The sequence below is a fragment of the Mytilus trossulus genome, chromosome 6 (assembly GCF_036588685.1).
Source record: "Mytilus trossulus isolate FHL-02 chromosome 6, PNRI_Mtr1.1.1.hap1, whole genome shotgun sequence".
Classification (NCBI taxonomy): Eukaryota; Metazoa; Mollusca; class Bivalvia; order Mytilida; family Mytilidae; genus Mytilus; species Mytilus trossulus.
This window is the reverse complement of record NC_086378.1, coordinates 5,541,120-5,567,915: the sequence shown is the minus strand read 5'-3', so window position 1 is coordinate 5,567,915 and position 26,796 is coordinate 5,541,120. Positions and strand designations below refer to the sequence as shown.

The following is a 26,796-nucleotide window of genomic DNA, read 5'->3' as shown; positions in this document are numbered from 1 at the left end:
TAGCCCAAAGATTAAAACCTGTGATGTCAAAAATTATCCACAGTGACCAAAATGGATACATTAAAAACCGTTATATAGGTTTTAATATACGTCAGATACAAGACATTATAGATCATGCAGAAAAGTTAAAAATAGATGGAGCTATACTTTTTCTAGATTTTTCCAAAGCCTTTGATTCCCTAGAGTGGGAATTCATGTATCAATCACTAACAAAATTTGGTATAGAAAATTCTATGTTAAGATGGGTCAAAACCTTGTATGCAGATATCAAGGCATGTATTTCTAATAATGGATGGATTTCAAGCCCGCTGAATATTTTTAGAGGAATTCGACAAGGATGTCCTTTAAGCGCCATTTTATTCGTCTTTGCAGTCGAAATATTAGCCTGTAGAATAAGAAACGACAATAATCTTAAGGGAATAAATATAAAGTTAGATGGAAAAACGCACAGCCTAATAATAAGCCAGTTAGCTGATGATACTACATTGTTTCTCTGCTCTAAAGATGAAATCTCTCAGTCATTTAATATAATTGAAGTATTTGGTTCTCTATCAGGACTTATTTTAAATCGAAGTAAAACTGAAGGATTAGGTTTCGGAAAATTAAAACATATTCAAGACAATTTTGAGAATATTAACTGGAGCAAAGAGACTGTTAAAAGCCTTGGCATTCACTTTGGATATAATAAATCTCAATGTATGAATTTAAACATAGAAAAACAACTTCAAAAATCTGAAAAAATTCTTAACTCATGGAAAAAAAGAAAGCTAACAATGATCGGAAAAGTAACTGTCGTGAAATCTCTAGTTATACCAAATATAACATATTTATCTTCTGTAACTGATATCGACAAAGATTCACTATTTAAATTTAAAAAAATGATTTATGAATTCATTTGGGACCATAAAAAAGAAAAAATTAAAAGAAAAACAATTAACATGAAAAAAACTGAGGGAGGACTTGGAATGATAGATATTGACAAGTTTATTGATGCAATAAAAATTAAATGGGTAAAAAGATTAATAGAAGGTGAACAGTCAAATTGGAAAATTATTCCCACATTATACTTTAATCAATATGGATCAAATTTTTTAATATTTCACATGAATCTGGATAATTTAAAATCAATAAATATCAAAAACAACAAAATCCCTAAATTTTACTTTGAAATACTTAAAACCTGGGTAAAATATGGAGGTGGTCAAACTAATAAACCAGAAAACTTTAGAACCATTAGACAACGAATTATATGGGGTAACAAATACATAAAGTTAAATGGGCACAGTTTAGTTTTTAATCATTGGATAAAAGACAACATAATCTATGTAAATGACATAATTGATGACAGAGGAAGAATATCAAAAGAAAAAATACTCAATAAGTTAAAATGTAAAAGAAATTGGATTGCAGAAATAATACAAATAAGAAAGAGCATACCAAATCATTGGAAAGATATATTACAAAAACAAAACTCATTAAAAACTATTGTTAATTGTAAAAAACAACTATGTTTAAAACAAGGCGCAATTATATCTGATTTACAAAAAATTGATAATAAAGATATTTATGTCATCTTATCTAATGTAAATAAAGATATTCCTATAGGGTTTACAAAATGGCGGAAAGAACTAAATATAGATAAAATTCAACCAAAAATTAAATACACATTAAATTTTATTTTTAATTATTTAGAAGACAATAAATTAAAAATGGTTCGATGGAAATTATTACATTATATACTACCTGTAGGTACACATCTTTTCACATGGAAAATTAAAAACACCAATCTGTGTTCAGTGTGTGGGATACCAGATACTTATCAACACAATTTCATGGAATGTACTTATTTTAAAGTTTTTTGGAATAAAATTTGTATTTTATTAAATAAGCTTCATATTGGTGAGCATATAGTTACTTTAAAACACTTAGTAGTAGGATACAAAATAGAAGAGGACTCATTAAATGATATTAATTATCTCTTGACAGTCATCCTATTCACTCTACACAAATGCAATTGTATTTCAAATAATAAAATAAATCAAGTTAATGTTTATGAAATATTTAAACAAGAATTTAAATACAGATATCATCTGATGGAGTATAGAAATAAAACAATAAGTAAGATGCTTAAAAATATTCAAAATTATATGTAATTGAAATGTATACAATTGTGTGGTGTGATAATCAATAGCTATGCTAGATTTTATATTGTACATGTATGTTGTAGTTGTAGTTGTTGGTTTTTCATTTTTTGTATGTAAAAACAAACCAAACAAGACACTTTTTTTTAGTAATATATAAAACTAAAATGATTATAATTCAACACTGATTTGTTAAATTTACACCGAATATCATCAAGTAATATATTGTGTGTATGTTCACTTTGTTGGTATCAAATCACATGTTAAAATCCTTATTCTTTCTATTATATTTCCAGAAACATCTAATCTTTTTCACTTTAGATACATTTATTTTATTTCTATGACAAAATTGTTAACGAATAGTAAATAACACTTACCAAACAAGTTTTATCTAATCCAAAAATTTATTTTCACAACAAACATGTGCTTCCTTTTGCACTAGCTTTCGGACAATGATTTGTAACTAATCCAGCACAAAAGGTCAAGTACAATTAACTGGGTCAAAGATGTAAACACGGGACGATGAACACAAATTCGGAAGGCAAAATGATGTTCCGTAAACACGTGATTTATACTATGAAATTTTATTGTTAATATGTATACACTGTATTTAAAAGAATGTGTATGTGATATATATAATTAACACTTTAATACTTTAGTATACTTTACTGAACTTTTCCCTGGAAATTCAGTAACTAATTACAGGGATACTCGGGCTAACGCTGTAATCCGAGTAAATTGTTAAAGCAGCAGATATATAATAAAAGATATTTACTTTGAAAAAAAAAAAAAAAAAAAAAAAAGAAACATGAAATCCAGCATTTTGATTGGTTGATTCTTGAGTCTGAGTACAAAAAACGTGCTCGAAATTTTTATGACCACAAGGCCAGGTCAGGAAGATTTTAAAGGATTTTTGTGAGAAAATAAAATGATTCCAAAATGTCCAGTCTGTCATATACCAAGTTTCTAGAACCATGGAAAACACAAAAAAACAAAAAATCAAATAACCGTGTTTCACAATAGTTGTACCAAGTATGAAAAGGGCTACACATTATGGGTAATGGTTCCATTCATCATAAAAACATCACATGTATGCAGTAATGAAACACATAATGATGGTTCCAAACTGAATAGGAATGATAAGTTGATTATTTAAAGAATATTAACACAAGTTTTACTTTCTGACTGATTGTGGACTCACATAGCAGGTGACTCGTTCATAGCAAGAGATATTTACCCTACCTACACACCCTATCAAAATGCTTTGGGAGTTTTTACTATTTCCTGCAGTTTTCATTATTCCCTGATATGTATGTCTGAATTGTTTCCTGAGATTTGAACATATGTTAACTTCTCTTACCTCTTATTTCCATTTCCATTTCAGTTGATATACTATCGTCTGAAATCCAGTAATATTTTGGTAGGACGTGGAGGGATCTGTAAACTAACAGGATTTGGATTCCCTCATGAAATCACAGAGAGAAATCAGTATGAGAATGTAAGTTACAGTCTTCAGTCAAAACACAGTCATGAGTCTTCAACAAAGAGGGAAAATGTGGACTAATTCAGTGAAGATGGATGTCATACTAAACTCCAAAATATACAAATGAACTTCAACTAAAATTAAAAAACATACAAGACTAAAAAAGGCCAGAGGCTCCTGACTTGGGAGACTCAAAAATGTGGCGGGGTTAAACATGTTAGCCTCTAGCCAAATTAGAATAAAGAAACACAGCAATACACACAGTAAAACTCAGTTTAAAAGATGTCTAGAGTCAGTTGTCAGAATTTGTAAAAAAGAAACTAAATATAAGCAAAAGTGAAATTGATACATAAATTAACAAAAGACTACTAGCAGTTACTGACATGCCAGCTGCAGACATCAATTTAACTGATTGAAAAATTATGTCCTCATCATAAGAAAAGCAAGTATAGTTCCTCCTGTTTGGTGTTTAGTATCATAGTTATCATACCATCATAAAATATATGAGTAGAACATAACCAGTATCATGCCAACAACTGGTTTTAAAATAAATGTGTTTATTTCCAATGCAAAGATCCTATGAGTAAATTAATTCTACTTCTACCAGTCATGGCCATCATCAATAAGTTGATTATTTTGCCACTTTTGGATGTACATTTAAAATTTTGACAAGAGATAAGTATTAATTGATAAGAATTTGTGCTATACATCATATATACAGTGAATTTAAAAAAATCTTGGAGTTGATCTAGTTCATCTCATGTAAGTCTTGAAGCATTCAAGACTACCTGCATTGGTGGCAGTATGTGGTAGGGCATTCCAGTCTCGTATCGTCTTAAATTAATATTAATACCAAAATATGCCATTTTTAATGACCAGACAACAAGAATTCATTTGAACTGTTCTGACCGGTATGTTGCATGTTTTACAGGATACTTTACCTGTTGAGTGGATGTCACCTGAATCATTGAAGGAACAAATATATAATTATAGAACAGATATCTGGTCATATGGGGTGTTATTGTGGGAAATCATTCATTTTGGTAAGTATAGGAGAACAAATATATAATTATAGAACAGATATCTGGTCATATGGGGTGTTATTGTGGGAAATCATTCATTTTGGTAAGTATAGGAGAACAAATATATAATTATAGAACAGATATCTGGTCATATGGGGTGTTATTGTGGGAAATCATTCATTTTGGTAAGTATAGGAGAACAAATATATAATTATAGAACAGATATCTGGTCATATGGGGTGTTATTGTGGGAAATCATTCATTTTGGTAAGTATAGGAGAACAAACATATAATTATAGAACAGATATCTGGTAATATGGGGTGTTATTGTGGGAAATCATTCATTTTGGTAAGTATAGGAGAACAAATATATAATTATAGAACAGATATCTGGTAATATGGGGTGTTATTGTGGGAAATCATTCATTTTGGTAAGTATTGAGGGAACAGATATATAATTATAGAACAGATATCTGGTCATATGGGGTGTTATTGTGTGAAATCATTCATTTTGGTAAGTATTGAGGGAACAGATATATAATTATAGAACAGATATCTGGTCATATGGGGTGTCATTGTGGGAAATCATTCATTTTGGTAAGTATAGCAGAACAAATATATAATTATAGAACAGATATCTGGTAATATGGGGTGTTATTGTGGGAAATCATTCATTTTGGTAAGTATAGGAGAACAAATATATAATTATAGAACAGATATCTGGTCATACGGGGTGTTATTGTGGGAAATCATTCATTTTGGTAATTATTGAGGGAACAGATATATAATTATAGAACAGATATCTGGTAATATGGGGTGTTATTGTGGGAAATCATTCATTTTGGTAAGTATAGGAGAACAAATATATAATTATAGAACAGATATCTGGTCATATGGGGTGTTATTGTGTGAAATCATTCATTTTGGTAAGTATTGAGGGAACAGATATATAATTATAGAACAGATATCTGGTCATATGGGGTGTCATTGTGGGAAATCATTCATTTTGGTAAGTATAGCAGAACAAATATATAATTATAGAACAGATATCTGGTAATATGGGGTGTTATTGTGGGAAATCATTCATTTTGGTAAGTATAGGAGAACAAATATATAATTATAGAACAGATATCTGGTAATATGGGGTGTTATTGTGGGAAATCATTCATTTTGGTAAGTATAGGAGAACAAATATATAATTATAGAACAGATATCTGGTAATATGGGGTGTTATTGTGGGAAATCATTCATTTTGGTAAGTATTGAGGGAACAGATATATAAGTATAGAACAGATATCTGGTCATATGGGGTGTTATTGTGGGAAATCATTCATTTTGGTAAGTATAGGAGAACAAATATATAATTATAGAACAGATATCTGGTAATATGGGGTGTTATTGTGGGAAATCATTCATTTTGGTAAGTATAGCAGAACAAATATATAATTATAGAACAGATATCTGGTAATATGGGGTGTTATTGTGGGAAATCATTCATTTTGGTAAGTATAGGAGAACAAATATATAATTATAGAACAGATATCTGGTCATATGGGGTGTTATTGTGTGAAATCATTCATTTTGGTAAGTATTGAGGGAACAGATATATGATTATAGAACAGATATCTGGTCATATGGGGTGTCATTGTGGGAAATCATTCATTTTGGTAAGTATAGCAGAACAAATATATAATTATAGAACAGATATCTGGTAATATGGGGTGTTATTGTGGGAAATCATTCATTTTGGTAAGTATTGAGGGAACAGATATATAATTATAGAACAGATATCTGGTCATATGGGGTGTTATTGTGGGAAATCATTCATTTTGGTAAGTATAGGAGAACAAATATATAATTATAGAACAGATATCTGGTCATATGGGGTGTTATTGTGGGAAATCATTCAATTTGGTAAGTATAGGAGAACAAATATATAATTATAGAACAGATATCTGGTCATATGGGATGTTATTGTGGGAAATCATTCATTTTGGTAAGTTACCACAAAAGCTTTTAGCTGTTTTAAAAAAAAACACCATTACATTATGTAAAATCATGTATTAAAGCGATTCAAATATTTTTTATTTATTTATCAGCTTCAATTGATGAATTTTGGACTTGATTGTGTATATATATATTTAATTTGACTGATTAAAACAGTTGTGCCAATTGCTTATTCTGGATATAATTATTATCAAGGCAGGATCATATTTAACTATAAGTATTGTTTTGCTCCTTGTGCCCTTAATGCTTAATATAAAAGTGTGAATTTTCAAATTTAGTCTCTATTTTAATTTTGTTTTATTTTGTTTTTTTATTTTATTATTGGGATTCTAACTCATTGACTCATTCACTACATCTAATTTTATTTATATTGTTTATATAATTCTTATATATTATATATATACATCCTGATGACGGTGCCCTAGGCACCAAAACATGTCGATCAATAAATTTCTGCAGCAGTCCCTAAAGTGTTGTTGTTATAAGACTCTCTGCTATTTATATAATTGTTATATTTTAGGTTTATCTCCATATTTGAATCTTGATAGAGAAGAGGTAGAAGATGATATTTTGTCAGGGAAACGCCTTGAACGACCACCACATTGTAGTGAAGACTTGTAAGTATTTCAATATAAAGGTGTACAAATTGATGCTTGCTGTACAGCACAGAATGGGCAAAATTGTTATGATGTTAATATTCTGTTCTCTGCCATTTTGTCACATGCCATTGCTATGTTGCTACACATTGACAGTAGTTTATTAAGATGGTAATTTCCAGTATATCACATATTGTAGCAGCTTTCATATTGAAGAGTTTCCAAATTAGCAAGCTATCTTACAAACTTGAAAAATGCAGTGATTGTCATATCTTTGTTCCAAACATAGTAAATATAAATATAGATTCTACCACTGCATCGAGTGTAATACCATATTTAACTGTCGAGAGTGCATAAAGATCGTATTACACAAGATTTGGTGGTGGAATCTCTATTTATTGGATTTTAACCAATGAAGTACTAAGGTCAAACGAACCACATGTTGATTAAATTTTTTTTATACAATAGGTGCAGAAAGAGATAAATTGACGAAGAATTAGAGAAATACAGTTATCTCCCTTTTCAAACTATCTTGATAACTTGAAACATGTAGGGATTGTCATATCTTCATTCATAACAATCTGTCAGCAATTTATTAAAACAGTTGTCTCCCTTGTCAAATTATCTTGAAAATGATGTATCCTTGACCATTTTAATCCCTATTTATAAGTAGGTGATCTGGTTTACATTTATTTATTATAGGTATCAGTTAATGTTAGACTGTTGGCAAGAAGATCCAGTAAAGAGAATAGAATACCCTGATATTTTACAAGTTTTGTCCAACCTGGCAGCTGATCATTCATTACATATACTTCTAGACAGTTTACCTGACACATGTAAATTTACACAAGCTGTATAGTAGTTGTTTCATGTGTATACCTGTCAGACACATGTGAATTTACACCAATTTGTTTTATTCCATTTGTATACTACCTGATAAATGATTTAATACAAATGACATTTAGTACCAAAATTTGTACAAATTTATCAGAAACTTTGAATTTGTTTATATTATAGATTTTATTATACTCTAGTCACTTATACTTGATTTTTGACAGAATTCAGATATGCAGTGTATCTCTTCTTTACATGTCAGCCTGATAACAATTTAATGTGCAGACATACAATTACTAAATATTTCTTACAAGTTCTTGAATTCCAAAGAGGTAGAGTACAGTTAAGGGCATGCAATACAGTTACAGGGGAGGTAATGACGTTGATAACATAAATTGTTATTTTAGCGACGTCAAACTGTGACATATCGGGGAAAAATGAATTTTTGACTGATTTTTATCATTCAGACTGATTTAACTTATAAAACATGTTCATCGACCCCTCTTTTTAAAATGTCATTTGGTTTGATTACGTATGAAGAATATTTGTACAATGTACGAACTTTCATGAAAAAGTCGATGATGCAATTTTTTTTAATTTTATAAATATACAGAAAAAATAATGTTTTTTCGACATTCTTGATAATTTGATAAATTTTAGTGATTTCTAAACAAATATTTCATAATATTTTTCACAAAATACAGCTTATGTTTATCTTTTAAAACAAAAAAGTTATGCATTTCTGTGGGAAGGAAAAATATGTCCCCCAAAAAAAGAATATTGAGCAAATATCGGAAACTTCAACCACATCTTACTCAATAAGTAGCACATGAAAGAATATTTTTATTACAAATTTGATTTATGCAGGTAAAATATAGCCTATATATCTTAAATGGAAAAATTCTCACCATCAGAAATAAACTGTTGGATATGCCCTTAAGGTCAAGTAACAGTAAATGGGCTATGTCACAGATTTCAGTAAAATTTTGCATACAACTATGGCTCGATGAACTTCAACTGAAAATCGAAATAATAATGCATTTATCTTATTTATCATTTGAAATATTACTGATTGAAATCTCACAAAATGGGTGAACATTTGAATAGAAAGCACATACAATCGACGAAAACCCTTCTAAAATTTGTCTTAAAATCGCAAAATCTCTAATTCTACTCCATAGATTTTTCTTAAAAAAACTATATGTTGTTGATACATAAATTTCCGTTATAATGATGCAAAATAATGATAGGGTCACCGACTTCGTTTTTATGGTATTCATCATTCAAAGTTGCGTTTTTTGTCAAAAATCCAACAAAACATCGAAATAATCAGAACGTTATCGCATTGCAGGCCTTAAAACGTTGATTTTTGAGGTTTTTCACTACGAACAAGGTAACAAATTGATAATTAGACAAAAAACGAAGTCGGTGACCCCATGATTATTTTATATCATTAAAACAGAAATTTATGTGTCAACAATATATAGTTTTTTAAGAAAAATCTATGGAGTAGAATTAGAGATTTGGCGATTTTAAGACAAATTTTAGAAGGTTTTTTGCCGATTTTATGTGCTTTCTATACAAATATTCATCCATATTAAAAGAAATCAATCTACAATTTTCCAGATAATAAAAGAGATAAATGTATTATTTTTTCGATTTTCAGTTGTAGTTCAAAGAGCCAAGGTTGTATGCAAATATTTAGCAAAATCTGCGATATAGCCCATTTACTGTTCCTTGACCTTAAAGGGATAGTTATAATGTTTACCCCAGTTGTGTGTATTCCTAATATCAAATGTTAAAGATTTTTCAGTTGGGACTTCAATAAATAATTATTATTCCATATTGAAATAAATTGATGAAAATTTACCCAAAAAGTAACAGTGTGCAACGATTAACAATTTGAGCCTTTCTTGAGTTATCTCCCATCTTGTAATGTCATTGACTTATGAAAGCAAAATGTCAATTAGTATTTATCTTGAACCTTAAAGTGTCCACTACATATATTGTTGGTGTTAGTTAGTGAAATTTTTAGTATATCATGCACATATCATGTTATTTGTTATAGAATGTCTAGTTTTAATCAACATGTCCTAAAAGAATTGTTATCTGTTGTGACAGTGATACCAACTGTTTTTATATTGTTTGTTTTTATTCTTTTTTATTTTGTATTTTTGTGTAAAAACTTTACATTTTAAGTTATCTTTGAGCACCAAGTCATTTTGCTGTATGAAATCAATCATGTCCAGAATTTGTAAAAACTTTGCAGCAAGTATTAAAACTATAACTTCAGACATGGTTAAGGATGTACTCAAGTGAAGAAAAACAAGAATGTGTCCATAGTACACGGATGCCCCACTCACACTATCATTTTCTGTGTTCAGTGGACCATGTAATTGGGGTCAAAACTATAATTTGGCATTAAAATTAGAAAGATCATATCATGGGGAACATGTGTACTAAGTTTCCAATTGATTGGACTTCAACTTCATCAAAAACTACCTCGACCAAAAACTTTAAAAATAAAATTGAGAATGGAAATGGGGAATGTGTCAAAGAGACAACAACCCGACCAAATAAAAAACAACAGCAGAAGGTCACCAACAGGTCTTCAATGCAGCGAGAAATTCCCTCACCCGGAGGCGTCCTTCAGCTGGCCCCTAAACAAATATATACTAGTTCAGTGATAATGAACTCCATAATAATTTAACCTGAAGCGGGACGAACGGACGTACAGATGGACGCACAGACGAACGAACGAACGAACTGAGGCACAGACCAGAAAACATAATGCCCTCTACTATCGTAGGTGGGGCATAAAAAATCAAGAATTCAAAATTGATACTATCGGTTGGAATGTCAACATATATTTGTTCCACCTAACGAAGACTTGTGTCCTTTTATTGTAAAAAATTTCTAATGTACCCTTTATTTTGTTAATAGGGTTGAAGAGATAGCTTTTATATTGTTATTATTTTATTTTTTTTATTTTGTTCTTGATGATTTGTTTATTGATTTGTTATTACTATAGCTACATACACAATTCCATTTTTTTATAAATTTTATAAATTCTTTAATGTTTATGTTGTGAATATGTTGTTAAGTTTATGTTGTAATCTCAAAATAAACGCTTTTTGAAAAATCTTTTTTTTTCTTTATTGCCAGATAAAAAAAAGATCTAACGCAAAAAAATGTGTGATGTTCTGATTCTCCAGCACATAGAAATGACAAAATATAAAATATTCACAGTAAAACAGGATTTTTTAAAGACAAGACTGTAAATGACTGAGATAACATACACATTGAACAATAATCTAGAACAATATACACCACCTAAAACTTATGTATTACAACATGAAACTAGAATGTGTCCCCAATACACAGATGCCCCATCCGCACTATCATTTTCTTTGTTCAGTGGACTGTGAAAATGGGGAGAAATTTCTAATTTGTCATTAAAATAAGAAAGATCATATCATAGGGAACATGTGTACTAAGTTTCAAAAGAGGAAAGATACCAAAGAAACAGTCAAACTCATAAATCTTAAACAGACTGACAACGCCATGGCTAAGAATGAAAAAGACAAACAAACAAACAATAATACACATGACACAACAGTGAAAACTAAAGAATAAACAACACGAACCCCACCAAAAACTAAGGGGTGATTTCAGGTGCTCCAGAAGGGTAAGTAGATCCTGCTCCACATGTGGAGCCTGCGTGTTGCTTATTGGATTTCAACTTCATTAAAAATTACCTCAACCAAAAACTTTAACCAAAATTTTAACCTGAAGCAGGATGGACGTACAAATGAACAGACAGACGAATGAACAGATAGACAGAAGCACAGACCAGAAAACATATAAATGCCAATAAATGGGGCATCATAAATTGGGCACACCAAATAAAACAAGTAGAAATTATTTTAAAACAGTCATTTTTATCTGATGAGGAAATAATTGTTTAATACTTTTTTCGAAAATGTACTGTCACAATTTTACAACTGTAGGAAATACTTGAACTTTGACAGTTGTTTGATTCAAACTAAAAGCAAAAAAAAACTTGAAGCACATGACAAAAAACAATTGAAATCACGAGATTGTACTTAGAAAGGGAATTTTTCAATTATGGTATATAAAAGTCAAGTACTGAGTACAGACATGTCAAAAAAATTATCAATGAAGAATTAAAAGATTAATTTCTTATCTGAAGAGCTTATTGTGGTTGTACCATTCATTTGTATCGCCACCTATTATACATTGTAGAAGGGGGCCCATATTTTCTGTTCAGTTAGTCTGTCCCTGTAAAACATCACAGATAAACAAGTAGAGTAATGTGAAAAGGACAGATTTTGCTTAATTTATATAAAAAAAAGCAAAGAGCACATGTTTTCTTCATACAACATGAACTTGTATTATTTTTTTTTTCTTTCATATTTTACATTTGGAAATTTCATTTACTTGACTTATAGTAACCATTTTTTATCTCACCTGATCAATTGGTGTCCTTTATCTTTGTCATAGTCTGTTTAATTTTACAAGAATCTTCTCCTCTGAAACTACTAGGCCAAATTTAACCAGACTTGGCCACAATCATTATTGGGGTTGTGTCTGATGAACCTTCCTGCCAACCAAAATAAGGGGTAAATGCAGTTTTTGGCTTATATCTCTGAAACTAAAGCATTTAAAGGAAATTTGACATAGGGGTTAAAATGTTTAATTAAGTTTAGATCTATCTGCCTTTAAATTTTCAGAAGAATCAGACAGCTTGTTGTTGGATTGCTACCCCTGAATGAGTAATTTTAAATAATTTTTGCAGATTTTTTACTCATTTATGGGATGTATTATGGTAAAGCTCTGTCTTCTGTCCGTCCGTCTGTTCATTCGTCAACATGCCAGACATTAACTCAAAAATGTTTTAACCAATTAGCATAAAACTTTGGTGAATTGTTTATATTTATATTGACGTGAGCTGTTTTCGTTTTTGTCTAGCATATGACTTTGTCCCAGATAGCTCGACATAGGGATAGGGATCCGGTGGTGGCATAAGCTAACTTCGTAAAAGCTTTATATTTTGGAGGGTGGAAGACTTGGATGCTTCATACTTTGTATATAGATCATGCATTAAGTTACGATGTTTCTGTCTGTCTCATGTTCAGTGGCTACTTGAGAAAAAGTAAAGATTTTTTTGTAATGCTTATTTCTCTCTTATGAGAAATAAGATAACTATATTTGGTATGTGCATACCTTGCCTGTCAGATGGTTTTCACTAGACCTCGACCTCATTTCATGGATCAGTGAACAAGGTTAAGTTTTTGTGGTCAAGTCTGTATCTCAGATACTATAAGCAATAGGTCTAGTATATTCAGAGTATGGAAGGAATGTAAGGTGCACATGTCCAACTGTCAGGTGTCATCTGACCTTGACCTCATTTTCATGGTTCAGTGGTTATAGTTTAGATTTTTGTATTTTGGTCTAGGTTTTTTTAATGCTGTTTGCAATAGGTCAACTATATTTGGTGTATGGAATGATTGTTAGGTGTACTTGTCTAGCTGGCAGGTGTAATATGACCTTGGCCTTATTTTCATGGTTCAGTGGTCAAGGTAAGTTTTTGAGAATGGTCTTTTTGTCTAATAGAATATGGAAGAGGTCGACTATATTTATTGAATGGAAATGTTTTATGATGTTTATTTCAGTCTTGCAGGTTTTATTTGACCTTGACCTCATTTTCACATTTTCAAAGTATTATAAGCAATAAGTCAACTAAATTTGTTGTTTGGAAGGATTGTAAGTTGTATGTCTCAAGGTCTAGCATGGTTCAATTGACCATGACCGTATTTCCATGGGTAATTAGTCAATGTTTAGTTTTCTTGGTTAAGTATGTTTCTTTGAAACTGTCAGCAATAGGTCAACTATATATTTAGTGCATTGAATGATTGAATGATTGTAAGATGAACATGTATTTCTTGTTTGGTTTATATGACCTTGACCTCATTTTCTTGGATCATGTTATTATATATAATAAGTTTATGTGATACTTGTAATTCATCTATATATTTAGGACTATCAACATAATATCATATTCTTAAAAAATGATGTTTACGGTTAAAGTATGATGCAACTGCATAGTCTATAAAAATCCAACAGAGTCTACGTAAAGATACCAATAATACACATAAAATTGAGAATGGAAATGGGGAATATGCCAAAGAGACAACAACCCGACCATGGAGCAGACAACAGCAGAAGGTCACCAACAGGTCTTCAATGTTTGCTTATCTCAAGATATTTTGTTAACTAATTAGCAGAAGTCCATTTCAAGAATGGCATGTGAACATCTCCGTCTGACGGGTCCACCTTTCACTGGCCACCTTTTAGTTTGTATGCGCCCGTTTACGGAACCTATTATTGTGTACGGCGTTGTCCGCCCGGTGGTCGTTGATGTGTCCGAGAAAATACATGTTGCTGAAAAACGCTTTCATCAATTTTCCTGAAACTTTGGTGAATTGTTAACTTCACGTAAGCTCACTTTCGATATTCATAAATCATAGTTTAAACTTTTCTGAGGTATGAGATTTTATTCATAAAATATGTGGAAATTCTCCAGTTTTCTGACTATCGAGGAACTCAAAAACGTTTTGAAAAATGTTCATAAAACTTTGGTTAGTTGTTTGTAGTGTATATGTATTGACATACGTTTTCTTCCGGTTTTTAAAAGTTTTTATGGTACTCTTTTGTTGGTTTGAGAACATTTCATTCAAGGGGAAATTCCATTTAGGTTAAAAGAGGGACGAAAGACACCAAAGGGACAGTCAAACTCGTAAATCTAAAACAAACTGACAACGCCATGGCTAAAAATGAAAAAGACAAACAGAAAAACAATAGTACAAATGACACAACATAGAAAACTAAAGAATAAACAACACGAACCCCACCAAAAACTAGGGGTGATCTCAGGTGCTCCGGAAGGGTAAGCAAATCTTGCTCCACATGCGGCACCCTTCGTGTTGCTTATGTGATTACAAATCCGGTAAATAGTCTAATTCGGTAGGTCAAATTCATGAAAGGGAAGGGGATTGTAGCTACGACGTAAGGAACATATCCGATATCATTTGTGAAACGGGTATTCCATAACGGTCAACCAACTCGTGATGGCGTCCGTAAAATTTACGAAGGGATGATTTCAACTTCACCATTTGGAACTCTTGGTTTAATAGCTTCCTTGTGAGCAGTAACCCTCTATCAAGAAAATCATGATAGGAAATGCAAGCACGGGAATATCGTATCAATTGGGAGATATATACCCCGTATGCAGGTGCTGCTGGAATGTTGCTACTTAGAAATGGAAAGTTCACAATTGGAAAGCTGAAATCATCTCTTTTGTCGTAAAGTTTTGTCTTCAACCGACCCTCATTGTCAATTTCTAGATGTAAGTCAAGATATGAAGCCGATTTAACTGTATCTGTAGTATCCTTTATCTCCAATTCGATGGGATAGATGCGATCCACAAAGTCACCAAATTTTGAATTGTTTAGTGAAAGAACGTCATCTATATAGCGGAAAGTAGAGTTAAAGGATATTGCTAACTTCTTATCTTTCTTCCTAAGAAGTTCCTGCATGAAGTCAGCCTCATAATAATAAAGAAACAAGTCAGCAAGTAGAGGGGCACAGTTTGTTCCCATTGGGATGCCGACAGTCTGTTGAAAAACACGTCCTCCGAACGTAACAAATATGTTGTCAATCAAGAAATCAAGCATCTTGATAATATCGGTTTCAGAGAATTTTTTGTTTGAATCAGAATGGTTCTTTACAAAGTATGATTTATCCCTCCCTAAGACAAGATACTTGTATCTACGTTGGCCATTCTTTTTTATGAAGCAAAGTAATACCAACTCTTTTAATTTGTCTTTTAGTTTGGAATGTGGAATACTTGTGTAAAGAGTAGAAAAGTCAAATGTTTTAATACTGTTACAAGATGAAAGAGAGTTAGATTGTATGTACTCTAAAAGATCTTTGGAATTTTTAAGTATCCACATCTGATTCACGCCACCTCTAGAATAGGCAGTTTCACAATAACTTTGAAGCCCGTCTTTGATTGCTGATAAAATGGATGTTAATAATTTAGAAAGGGGTTTTGTGGAGCACTTGGAAGACCCAGCAATATACCGTTGTTTGTAAGGACACTTATGTAGTTTAGGTATCCAATACAGTGATGGAAGATCCAGTTCTTCATCTTTGGTTGAAATACCAAAGGAACAAAGAACAGACCGATGATTATCCAGGATTTCCTCTTTGGTAAGTGTCGTGAGGGTATATGTTGGGTTCCAAGTGAATTGTCTATACCTAATTCGTTTATCAAGCAATTAATGTAATGACTTTTACAGATAAAAACGATGTTATTTGGGGCTTTGTCTGCGGGGACAACAACATATTCATCATGGAGGTCAGATAGGTGTTTAGCAACATTTGGATCTTTGAAGATTGACGTAGCATGGGCATTGATGGACCCATTCAGTTTCTTAATTCTGATTTGTATTAACGACCTCACTGCCTTAATCCATTCGGATAGAGTGTCTACGTCTTCCTTCTCGCGCTTAGCCCATTGCCTGGCATAATCCTCGACTGAATCCATCAAAATTTTAAAGTTGTGTTTCCAATTGATGGATTTAGGCTCACGATATTTCGGACCTTTCGATAACACGTTTCGTAGAGAAGTGTTATTAACAATGTTAAGGTCACCGGTAATAACGTGGCCAGCAGGATTATATGTGAATTGGGAACTAGCACAAGTGCAATCAGGAGGTTTAGACTTGAAGTCGTCAATATCGAGATCCTGCAAAACGCGTTTGTAATTGAAAATTTTAGTTGCAATAGGTTTGGTATAGGTATAAGAAATTATTGGTACAGACTGGTCTTTGAAATAAGGAGGTATTTTCGATTGAACTAATTTATGATGAAGGATATTGCCTAGGTTGACGCCATCGAGACCTTTGTTGGCAAAGGAAAGATTTAGAAAAGATCTTTTCTCTTTTTCATCTTTTCCAATGCGAACTGGCTTGAAGAGTTTAAACTTATTATTCTAAAATTGTATACTACCCCTACCTTTACTTTTTGCCTACTTCAGAATTCATTTTTCACTACAATAGTATGTTTTTATACTGGTAACAGGCCCAAGTTATGTAAAACTATGTATTCGACATATTCTATAGTTAAGGCCATTGTATATACACTACATGGATTGACCAGATTAGATCCCTATATATACTAATCTATTATATATTATACATAGATGTTTATGTCTCTGATTTGATTTATGAAGGTCTGAATTATGTCGACCCTTTTTAACACTATCATAATACAACTATTGGACTTGAATTTGTCCGAATAAAGTTTTCATGCGCGTAGCTACGTTTACGTCAAAACGCCCGGGCGTACACTTGAATTTTGAAAATAAAACAAATAATCGACATAGAATAAGAAAAACTGGTCAACAGCACATCAGCCGTATGCTTCTTTTTTCAATGGATGGTAATTTTGAATAAAAAGGGAGTAAATTTACTCAAATAGATCATTTAATATATTTGTTCAACTCTTTGTAAAAGTCTGAATCTACTATGAATTCTACGTACTTTACTTATATTTAAAGCAATTCACTATTTGCTCAGATTCAATATGCTGTTTGTATTTTTGTCGAGCCTGTCATCTATGTCCCAAAAGCGAGACAAAGCGGCCTCAATATTTAGGTTCCGAAGGTGGATAAAGTCTTTTGAATGACTCTCCGTGAAATTTTACGAAAGCTGGACAGAAACTGTATGATCAAAAGAGTATTCAGAGCAATATAATAATGCAATTATATCTGTAATTTTCCTGCATTTTAAGGACAAAATGTATTTCTTTCTGCAATTAATAAGTGGTCACAGTTAGGGCTTACATTTTGTTATTTCTCAATTACATTACTACTTGTCGAACCTTCATCGAATTTTATGAAAATGCCGAAGAAGCTTTTTCTATGACTTATGTCTAAAGCTAAAATTTTGAAAGCATTTGCCTTCATTCATTTTCTGTTCTTTTCTGATAGACAGATAGCCGGAATCTTCCTTACGCAATTAATTATTTTACATGCTCAATTTATAAACCTTCATAGATTTTCGTGAAATATTCCAGATCAAGAAAAAATATCAAAAGAAAATTTAAGATTTTTTTTTAAATCTCTTTAAAGGAACGATATATTGATTCATTATTTGTGGGAAGAAATCCTAGGTGTTCCATAATTTTTTCATATTGCACCTCTTAGATTTTTTTTTCGTGTTTATTAAAAGGTGCTTTTGTCGATTGTATGCTCACTCACTGCACCCTTTAAACTTATTTAAAAGTAATATTGGTTTGGACGTTTTCTCTAAAACCAATGACCATTAGGTTAGCTTCCAGGTTAACACGATGATTATAAAGTTAACATATTACAAAAAATAATCCAAAAACAAATAAACCATTTAGATTCAAAAGTATGTTGCTATCAATGATTTTTTACTGTCATGAATCATAACAGTATCTCATTCTCGATAGCTTTCGGGGGCTTCGTCCCTTTCGAACCCACTACCAGCAGCTGCTTTATCATTGAGCGGTTGGGACCCCACTTATCCCTCGCCAAGGTTCGGGCGTACACGTAAAAATGACCCAGCTACGCCACTGGTTTTTCATTTGTATACGTTTTTTACGATTGTGAATTCAGGGAATAAAGCAGATGTTACACGTCCCTGTTCCATTATAAACAATTTTTGTCAACACAGGCTTGCTCTGTTTGATGGGATGAAAGAATGACAAGCAAACAAATATTTAAGAATTGAAAACTGTCATTTATTATTAAAATGACGAAGAAGCAACACAATGAAAAACATGTATAATGAAATCAATAAATCATATTTATAAACAACATATATGGTTATAATGACAAAACCTTATTGACCCATCCCATCAAAGATGGGGTTACATTCGCCCATCATAGATGGTGTTACATTCGAAAATAAACACTCACATATAGTTTAACCAAATAAAACATGAATACACAATACCCATTGTTAAACAAAATTAAGATATTTCAATTTAAATTGGTTCAAACATAATGAAAAAATCCGAATTAGCTATCCAGGGAGGGATGGTGGGTATAACTTTTAGTTCCAAAATTTCCTGCCACTACTAACTGCAGCTGAAGCGCCTTCTGAGATCATATAACATGATCAGGGGAAGGAATAACTTGGTATTTGCGTTTCTACCCAATAAGGACAAAGAGTTATGCCGCTTTCCATAGTACCGCCTAGTTTGCCAAAAAATCATTTTTAATAAAAATTAGCATTTTTGTCAACACAGGCTTGCTCTGTTTGATGGGATGAAAGAATGACAAGCAAACAAATATTTAAGAATTGAAAACTGTCATTTATTATTAAAATGACGAAGAAGCAATGCAACACAATGAAAAACATGTATAATGAAATCAATAAATCATATTTATAAACAACATATATGGTTATAATGACAAAACCTTATTGACCCATCCCATCAAAGATGGGGTTACATTCGCCACAATATTGTTACCCAAAGCCTTCCTTGTAACAATATCCCCCATCCAAGCCAGTGATAAAAATTTCTAAAAGCAAAAAATCCTAACTACCAAAAATAAGAAAAACAAAAATATCAAAAAAGAAATCACAAATCTGAATAAAGCTACTTCTATCTATGAGTATCCATTCTGTAAACTAAACGCTAACTATCCCATGATTATAATGTATTAACAGATACAAAAAAAAATTAAAATTAAAAGCTGCAGGAGGCCCCTGTCCCCATGACAACCAAAGCCAAATTTTACATTTATTTACATTGAAAATTCTAATTTTATTCTATCTTATTTATTTTTATGATTATTCGTATACTAGTATATACACTTTGACTGCTTAGTTTAACTTCTTGAAAGATAACATCATTACCACCATAGTTTATTACAGTGCGTAAAGTTAATCAACCTTAATCAACCTCTTTACGAGATTCCTTAAATTTTATGACACAGGTCGACCAGAGTTCACCCCATCGTCAGCTGCAATGGCAAAAGGGGATGATTCATTACTGTTAGGTTTATAATCTCTGAGAAATTGGAAAAATGACATCAAATTGCATGACCATGGGTGCAAACCTAAATACTTCATTTTTATTATGTGTTAAATTATCATTGAAAGTAATGGTAGCAAATTATTGTATTTTGGTAAATATCTCAACTTAATTATACGAAGAACAAAATAAAACAAATCCAAAAAATAATAGAAAAAAAAAAAAAAAAAAAAAAAAAAAAAAAAGACAAAAAGGAAAATACAAAAACAACAAAAACAAAATAATAACCATACACACTATACAAAATATGACCGCAAGTCTGTAAAGAAGATTAAAAATACAGAGGCCCATGTCCCCATTACATTTCGTAATCACAGTTACCCAACATAGATACAATTAAAAATGAGTATCAACTATACTGTCAAAACAAAGTTATTACACTCTTATGCATGTAATGAAAATACACTTCATACGTAAAAACATTTACTTATTAAAACAATATCATACGTTTGAGGAAAAATCACGCAAAACACAAACTAAACAAAAACAAAAATTCAGAATTTCTTTCCCTTTTGTACTCATACCAGAATAATATTAAACAAAAAAAATAAAAATAAAACCAAAACTAAATCTAAACATGATTACCCGTTTATGGCACAGTGGCAAGAACAAGGAACCCTTCAACGTATTTCATGAAAACAACCGCGTTGTGTCGCATCAGAGGTCCATAACCCCATGATACAACATCAAAACACATAAAACAGATTTAGATGTTAAGAACTGGTATCCGAATATATTTTTTGTACGCATCTGAATGCCATCTCCCCATTACCTGAATGTTATCACTTGAAATGCCCATCATAGCTGCTGAACTCGCTGCCCCAATCCTAAAGCTATGTCCCTTATACACCGCGGTGTCACATCCAGCCCATTGTAACGAAAGTTGTAACTGGCGTGTAAAATACTGCCTAGGAATAGGTTTACCATCCATAAAACAAAATAAATGACCATTTTGAATCCCCCTCATCTTGCAATATTCCCATACCGCATGCACTGGACATAAATCTACATTTTAAACATTACAGTTAATTTGAAATTTATGACAAGATAGAATCGCCGTTCTCGTTTTTGGATTGTTGGCAATCCCTCCTGCTGTGGTCTCCACCACAAACCTGGCAGGTGTGCTCGTATCTACAAATTCTTGCCGTGCAGCCTGATTCATTGTTGAAAGCATAACAAAACCTTTTCTGTTGAGGGGCTGGAGCCGGCAGGCTTTGTGTAAGAAAGGGCTATTTCATGGCATTGGTTTTCCCAATAAGACCAATAGCTAACGCCTCATTGAATAGTTCCCCATTTACTCCATCCCATGGTAAGTGTAAAGGGTCTACTTCCCTCCACTGCCTATATGCTTGATCATAAAAGAATGCAGCCTAAATTCCAGCTTTTTCTGCCAAGTTTGCAATGATAGCCGCATATTTCATCAGCTTCGGGGATTCAGTAGGGTATTTTTCAAAATAAATTGCCCCATAAATGCGAAAAGCTTCATGCCACTGTGCCATTGACTCAATTTTTGCCTTACTACTACTATTTTTAACAAATGTTAAACAATCATCCTTCTCTACCGGAACATACTTAACAACTCTGGATTTGGATTTTAATAAATCCTTCAGATTAATGAATTTGTTAGACCAAATATCAGCTTTCAGTTTTGGTTCCACACCCAAAGCCAGTGGGCGTGATAAACCCTGGCCTCCTAACTCGTTTGAAAATGTACCTGTGTTTGGATTGCCCTGTAGAAGATGGTTCACCACCTGTTGACTCGGAGATTCTTCAGTTGGCATGAAACACTGTTGGCCGCTTCTGCTAATAACATTTGAGCAGGACGGATGACTGCTCTCGGATGATTGGTTATCAATAATATTTGTTGAGTGAGACTGGGATGGTGTCGTCATTTCTGTTGTATTACATGTAGTGGTATCATCTTGCCTTGGTGGACAAATGGAATTAACACCTTGGTGTGTTGGTATCAAAATTGGATCTTGAGAGTTTACCTCCTTGCCTTGAATAACACCAGTGCTTTTGAGTATGGTAACTACTGTTTGGGCGATAATTGGAGTTACGACCGTCAATATTCTCATAATTTGGTCATCATTATACGTATTAGGATCAGTTGAATTGGACTGTTCATGTGGATTATCAGCTGACACCTGGCCGGAATTAATATTTGGATTTGAAGAGCTTGGTGCAGAATTGTCAATAGATACACCCAGTCCCACATCTGAACTGCCTAGGTTTTCCATTACTTCTCCAAGCCTTTGTGTGCTTTTCCGTTTACGATTACTTCTTTTTGGTTCTTTGGGTGGCATTTCTGATAAAACGGTTGCTGGAAAAAAGAACTCAAAATATATTGAATGCATGATATAAAACTACCATATCAAAAAAGTGCCATAAGAACATTTTGAACATATTTATACCATCTGCACTTCTCTTTTATACCATATATAATCTATACCCTTAAATTCATTTAAGTGCCGTGTGCACTGATTCTAAATATTATATTTTATTAACCACAACAGAATTGACATAAGTACCCTAAACACTGCCCATCAAAGCACCATTTGTACTAGAGCGTCACAAATTCATCTAAATGCTAATTGCACTCAAAAACTAGATACAATGAGTACTCAAACACAACAAATCTATCTATATGCCATATGGGCATGCTCCTCAACGCACCATATGTACTAGAGCCTCATAGAATTCATCTAAATGTTATATGCACCCATCATGCATACAAATATGTACTCAAGCACAATAAAACTATATAAATGCCAAATGGGCATTGCTCATCAAAGCACCATATATACTAGAGCCTCATAGATTCAGATGCGCTTGTGTTAAGTACATAAATGTATCCAAGTACACTATTTATCTCAGTGGCTCATCAAAAGAGCCTCATAAATTCATGTAGGTGCCATAACACCTGTTTAAAGTACACAATGTATCCAAATTTAAGCACAAAATTTAGGAAAAATAAAATAAAAAATTAATGATATTCTATACATGTGTCATAAGCACTATTTAACTAATAAATATATGAATCCTAATTACAATGATTCTTGGCGAAGAAGTCTACATGTATAATGTTACACTTATAACAAAACGCAAGAAGAATATTTAAGCTCTAAAATATACGCAGTTCTGTTATCAGTATGTAATTGCCCACCTAATTTGCTATGATAAAGATTGTTAAATAAATTTGTCTTAGTTGTTTTCATGAACCCTATCAGACTGTCTGAATGACCGTTAAAATTAATGTAATATGCAGCTGTGTTTTAATTTGTTAGGGATAAGGTTGTTTAATAATTTTATCTTAATTGTTTTTATGGACCTTAGCAGACTGTCTGGATGACCGTTAAAATTGATGGATGATGCAGCTGTGTTGTTTCTATCATGACTTTAATTACAAGCCGTATAGTTTATGAGTTTGTTTATTTATATTCTGCTCATATGTGTCCCGATTCAGTACAACCACGCGAGAAAGCTCAGAGCGAGAAAGCATCCAAGGAATATAACGTGTTCTGTTATAATAAAAACTGTTATGATATGACACTCTAATATAATTATTATAGAAACAAATCATCCTGATATAAATAAACCATAGGCATAAAACTATTTTTGGCACATAATACCCATGGCAAGTTATACCTCCAGTTTTGAAAGAAATTGAACATTAAATCGCATTGTTCTGTACAAGCATGTTTATGGGGAATTTCCCTTGAACTTAATATAGCTTTCAACAAATAAATAAATAAATAGAAACCTGTCCAATACTTAACTGCTATTAACTTTCTTCTATTTCATAGCTTGAATAATTGACCCTCTTATATTTCGAAAATATTTTGGCATGCCAACATCATAGTTAAAGTGGACACCATCAACATAGTTATTGCGATCCGAATTTTTCACCCCTGTTATTTTCCAGTAACGACAATGTGGTTGGTCCTTTATTTGAGCTTTCAAAAATCTGTTAGTCTTAATAACTAAATCATTATACACATGTGATGCAATGACTCGTGTCGATTCTCTTGGTAGAAGTTGGCATATTGTTACAGACTTAATCTCAAATCGGGTTGTCAATGTTTGTGATAATAGAATCAGCCGTAAACCCAATTCCTCTGTCGCATCTTCAGAGGCTCCTTATATATCCAAATCGTTACCACCAATGTGAATAATTACATGTTCGGGACGATTTTTCTCTATGAAAGACAAAATAGTTTGCACATGATCTGAATTTGAAACTTTTCCGCGGCCGATCCCAAGACATTTTACCTCACAGTTCATCAAGCTGAAATTATGTAATGCAGGTCTATTATAAATAAAAGTTCCCAATCTACGGACGTGTGAACTACCAACTACGACAATTTTCATCGGAAAATGATAGTCTCTCTAATTAAACTATAATTTAATTTTCTGGCGCTTCAGCCGACCAAAATCACTTACTGGATCTAATACAATATTCTCTGGACACTTTTTCTTGTTGTTCCGTGAAAAGTAGAACAAGAAAAACCTTTCAATAAAACTAAACTACAATGTTCTTTAAACTCTAGAAATCTCAAGCAGGTAGATGCAATTACGACAAATAACGGATATATAAATTACAATGTCAAATAACATATTAAAGTTACCTAATTATCTACAGAATATAATCCTTTTTTTTTTTCGAGTCACAATATAACCGTCTTGTTAAAAACACAAATTACGCAGAATGTAATATAACTTTTAGTTCCAAAATTTCCTGCCACTACTAACTGCAGCTGAAGCGCCTTCTGAGATCATATAACATGATCAGGGGAAGGAATAACTTGGTATTTGCGTTTCTACCCAATAAGGACAAAGAGTTATGCCGCTTTCCATAGTACCGCCTAGTTTGCCAAAAAATCATTTTTAATAAAAATTAGCATATATCAATGAAATGTACGTGTATGTGTTTCAATAACCTGAATCATGTTATTTATATGAGCCATAATGAGGCGATTGATATTTACATAGTGCTCCAGGTTATAGTGTTTACAGGTCAGGGGGAGATAATAAATCTTCACACTTTAACTTGTTCTCGACGTTTATACAATGTGAATTTAACTATTGCAAATTTCCCATATATGTAAAATAAATTCATAAATTCCATATATGAAAAAAGCATGATGATGGACGCAATAGTAAGAATTTGTGTACTATTCTGGTATCGTTATTTTGGGAGCATGACTCTTTTCTGAGTTAAAATGTTTCTAATTTAATGTACATATTTGTATTTATACATATTATATCATGTGTATTGTGGTGTATTCGGCTAATCTTCTTCAAAACCCAACCCGAGCACCAAACTCACGGTTCACGTCCTTCCCTTGTCCAGTTTGACCTCACGCATGGTAATGGTTGGTTGGTGTTGCTGAGCTCAATCTGTATTTTCATGTACATTTGTACTAGTATTGCGTTTTGTAGACTGTCAAGTGCTATAATTGTGTTTTCTGTACGTTGTCGGATTGCTTTTGTTTTATCTTCCATACGATATTTTCCTACCTTCATCACGGATGCACTCCTATGATAGTGATCAAAAGGCAAACTATTTTATGTACTGTGCGGGTCATCCGAATATTGCATATATGTTGATCCGCCATTCGGCTGCACTATTATATTCTCTCCCAGAACTTTTCTTTGTTACCCAACAAATAATGTTGCTAATTATATATATGGTATAAAGGGGCCATTTACTTTAAAAAAAAAAAACAAAAAAAAAACAGCATGATTTGTTGAAACCGAGAGGGTGATTCAATGTATGTTTTTCTGCAATTCTTAACTGTTATCCTGAATGAGAGGATCCCGCTGTTCCTCTCTATACACTAGGAAAAAATAAATCCGATGCACGACTTAAATTGTTTAAGAGATCTTTCATTTGGCTATCACGACCAGAGTTGCGGACTACAACGTTGTCTTAACAAAATAAATTCCTACTGTATTACATGGAAATTACAACAACAAAAAAAAAATTAAAAAATTAAAGTTAATGATTTTTAGCACAGGCAAAACAGTTTTTTAAAGCGTATTTTTTTCAATAAAAAAAATCATTATGGAAAGATACAAATCGTAAACATGCCGCAAATGGTCTCTATAAATACTAAATTTCACGGCTAAATTATAAAAAAGGAGTTGTGGTATGTTTGCCAATGAGACAATTCTCCATGTGCAAAAGACCAAATCACACAGAAATTAACACATAAGCATGTCAAAAATAGTAACAATTGCTACTATATTAATCCTTTACTCGATGTTACTAATTTTAGTAAAATTTCATCTCTAAAAAAAGTAACTTCGAGTCAAAATATAAAAAAAAGGAAAATTACAAAATATGTATTTTGAAAACATGTGACTAAATACAATAATGAGAAATCAGGAAATAATCTATTAAAATATATAAATATATAGTATAAGTATCTCTCCTTTTTAATTATTAAAACGCATACAGCAAAAGTGCTCTCAGCAAGCTGATACATTCGGGTTTTTCTACATTTTGAAAACAAGATTGTTGTATTTAGAATGATGTCACCAGATTGATTCAT

At 32.2% G+C, this 26,796-nt stretch overlaps 1 protein-coding gene across 1 annotated transcript in view; it reads left to right on the top strand.

The window, feature by feature from the left end:
• LOC134720644 (fibroblast growth factor receptor-like) overlaps nt 1–9,008 on the top strand; it is a 45,949-nt gene extending 36,941 nt beyond the window's left edge. Inside the window, exons 12-15 of the mRNA XM_063583023.1 lie at nt 3,526–3,639; nt 4,556–4,667; nt 7,174–7,270; nt 7,952–9,008. Coding sequence (XP_063439093.1) covers nt 3,526–3,639; nt 4,556–4,667; nt 7,174–7,270; nt 7,952–8,108 — 480 coding nt within the window. The 3' untranslated portion in view covers nt 8,109–9,008. The remainder of the gene's footprint in view (nt 1–3,525; nt 3,640–4,555; nt 4,668–7,173; nt 7,271–7,951) is intronic.
• The last annotated feature ends 17,788 nt before the right edge of the window (nt 9,009–26,796 follow it).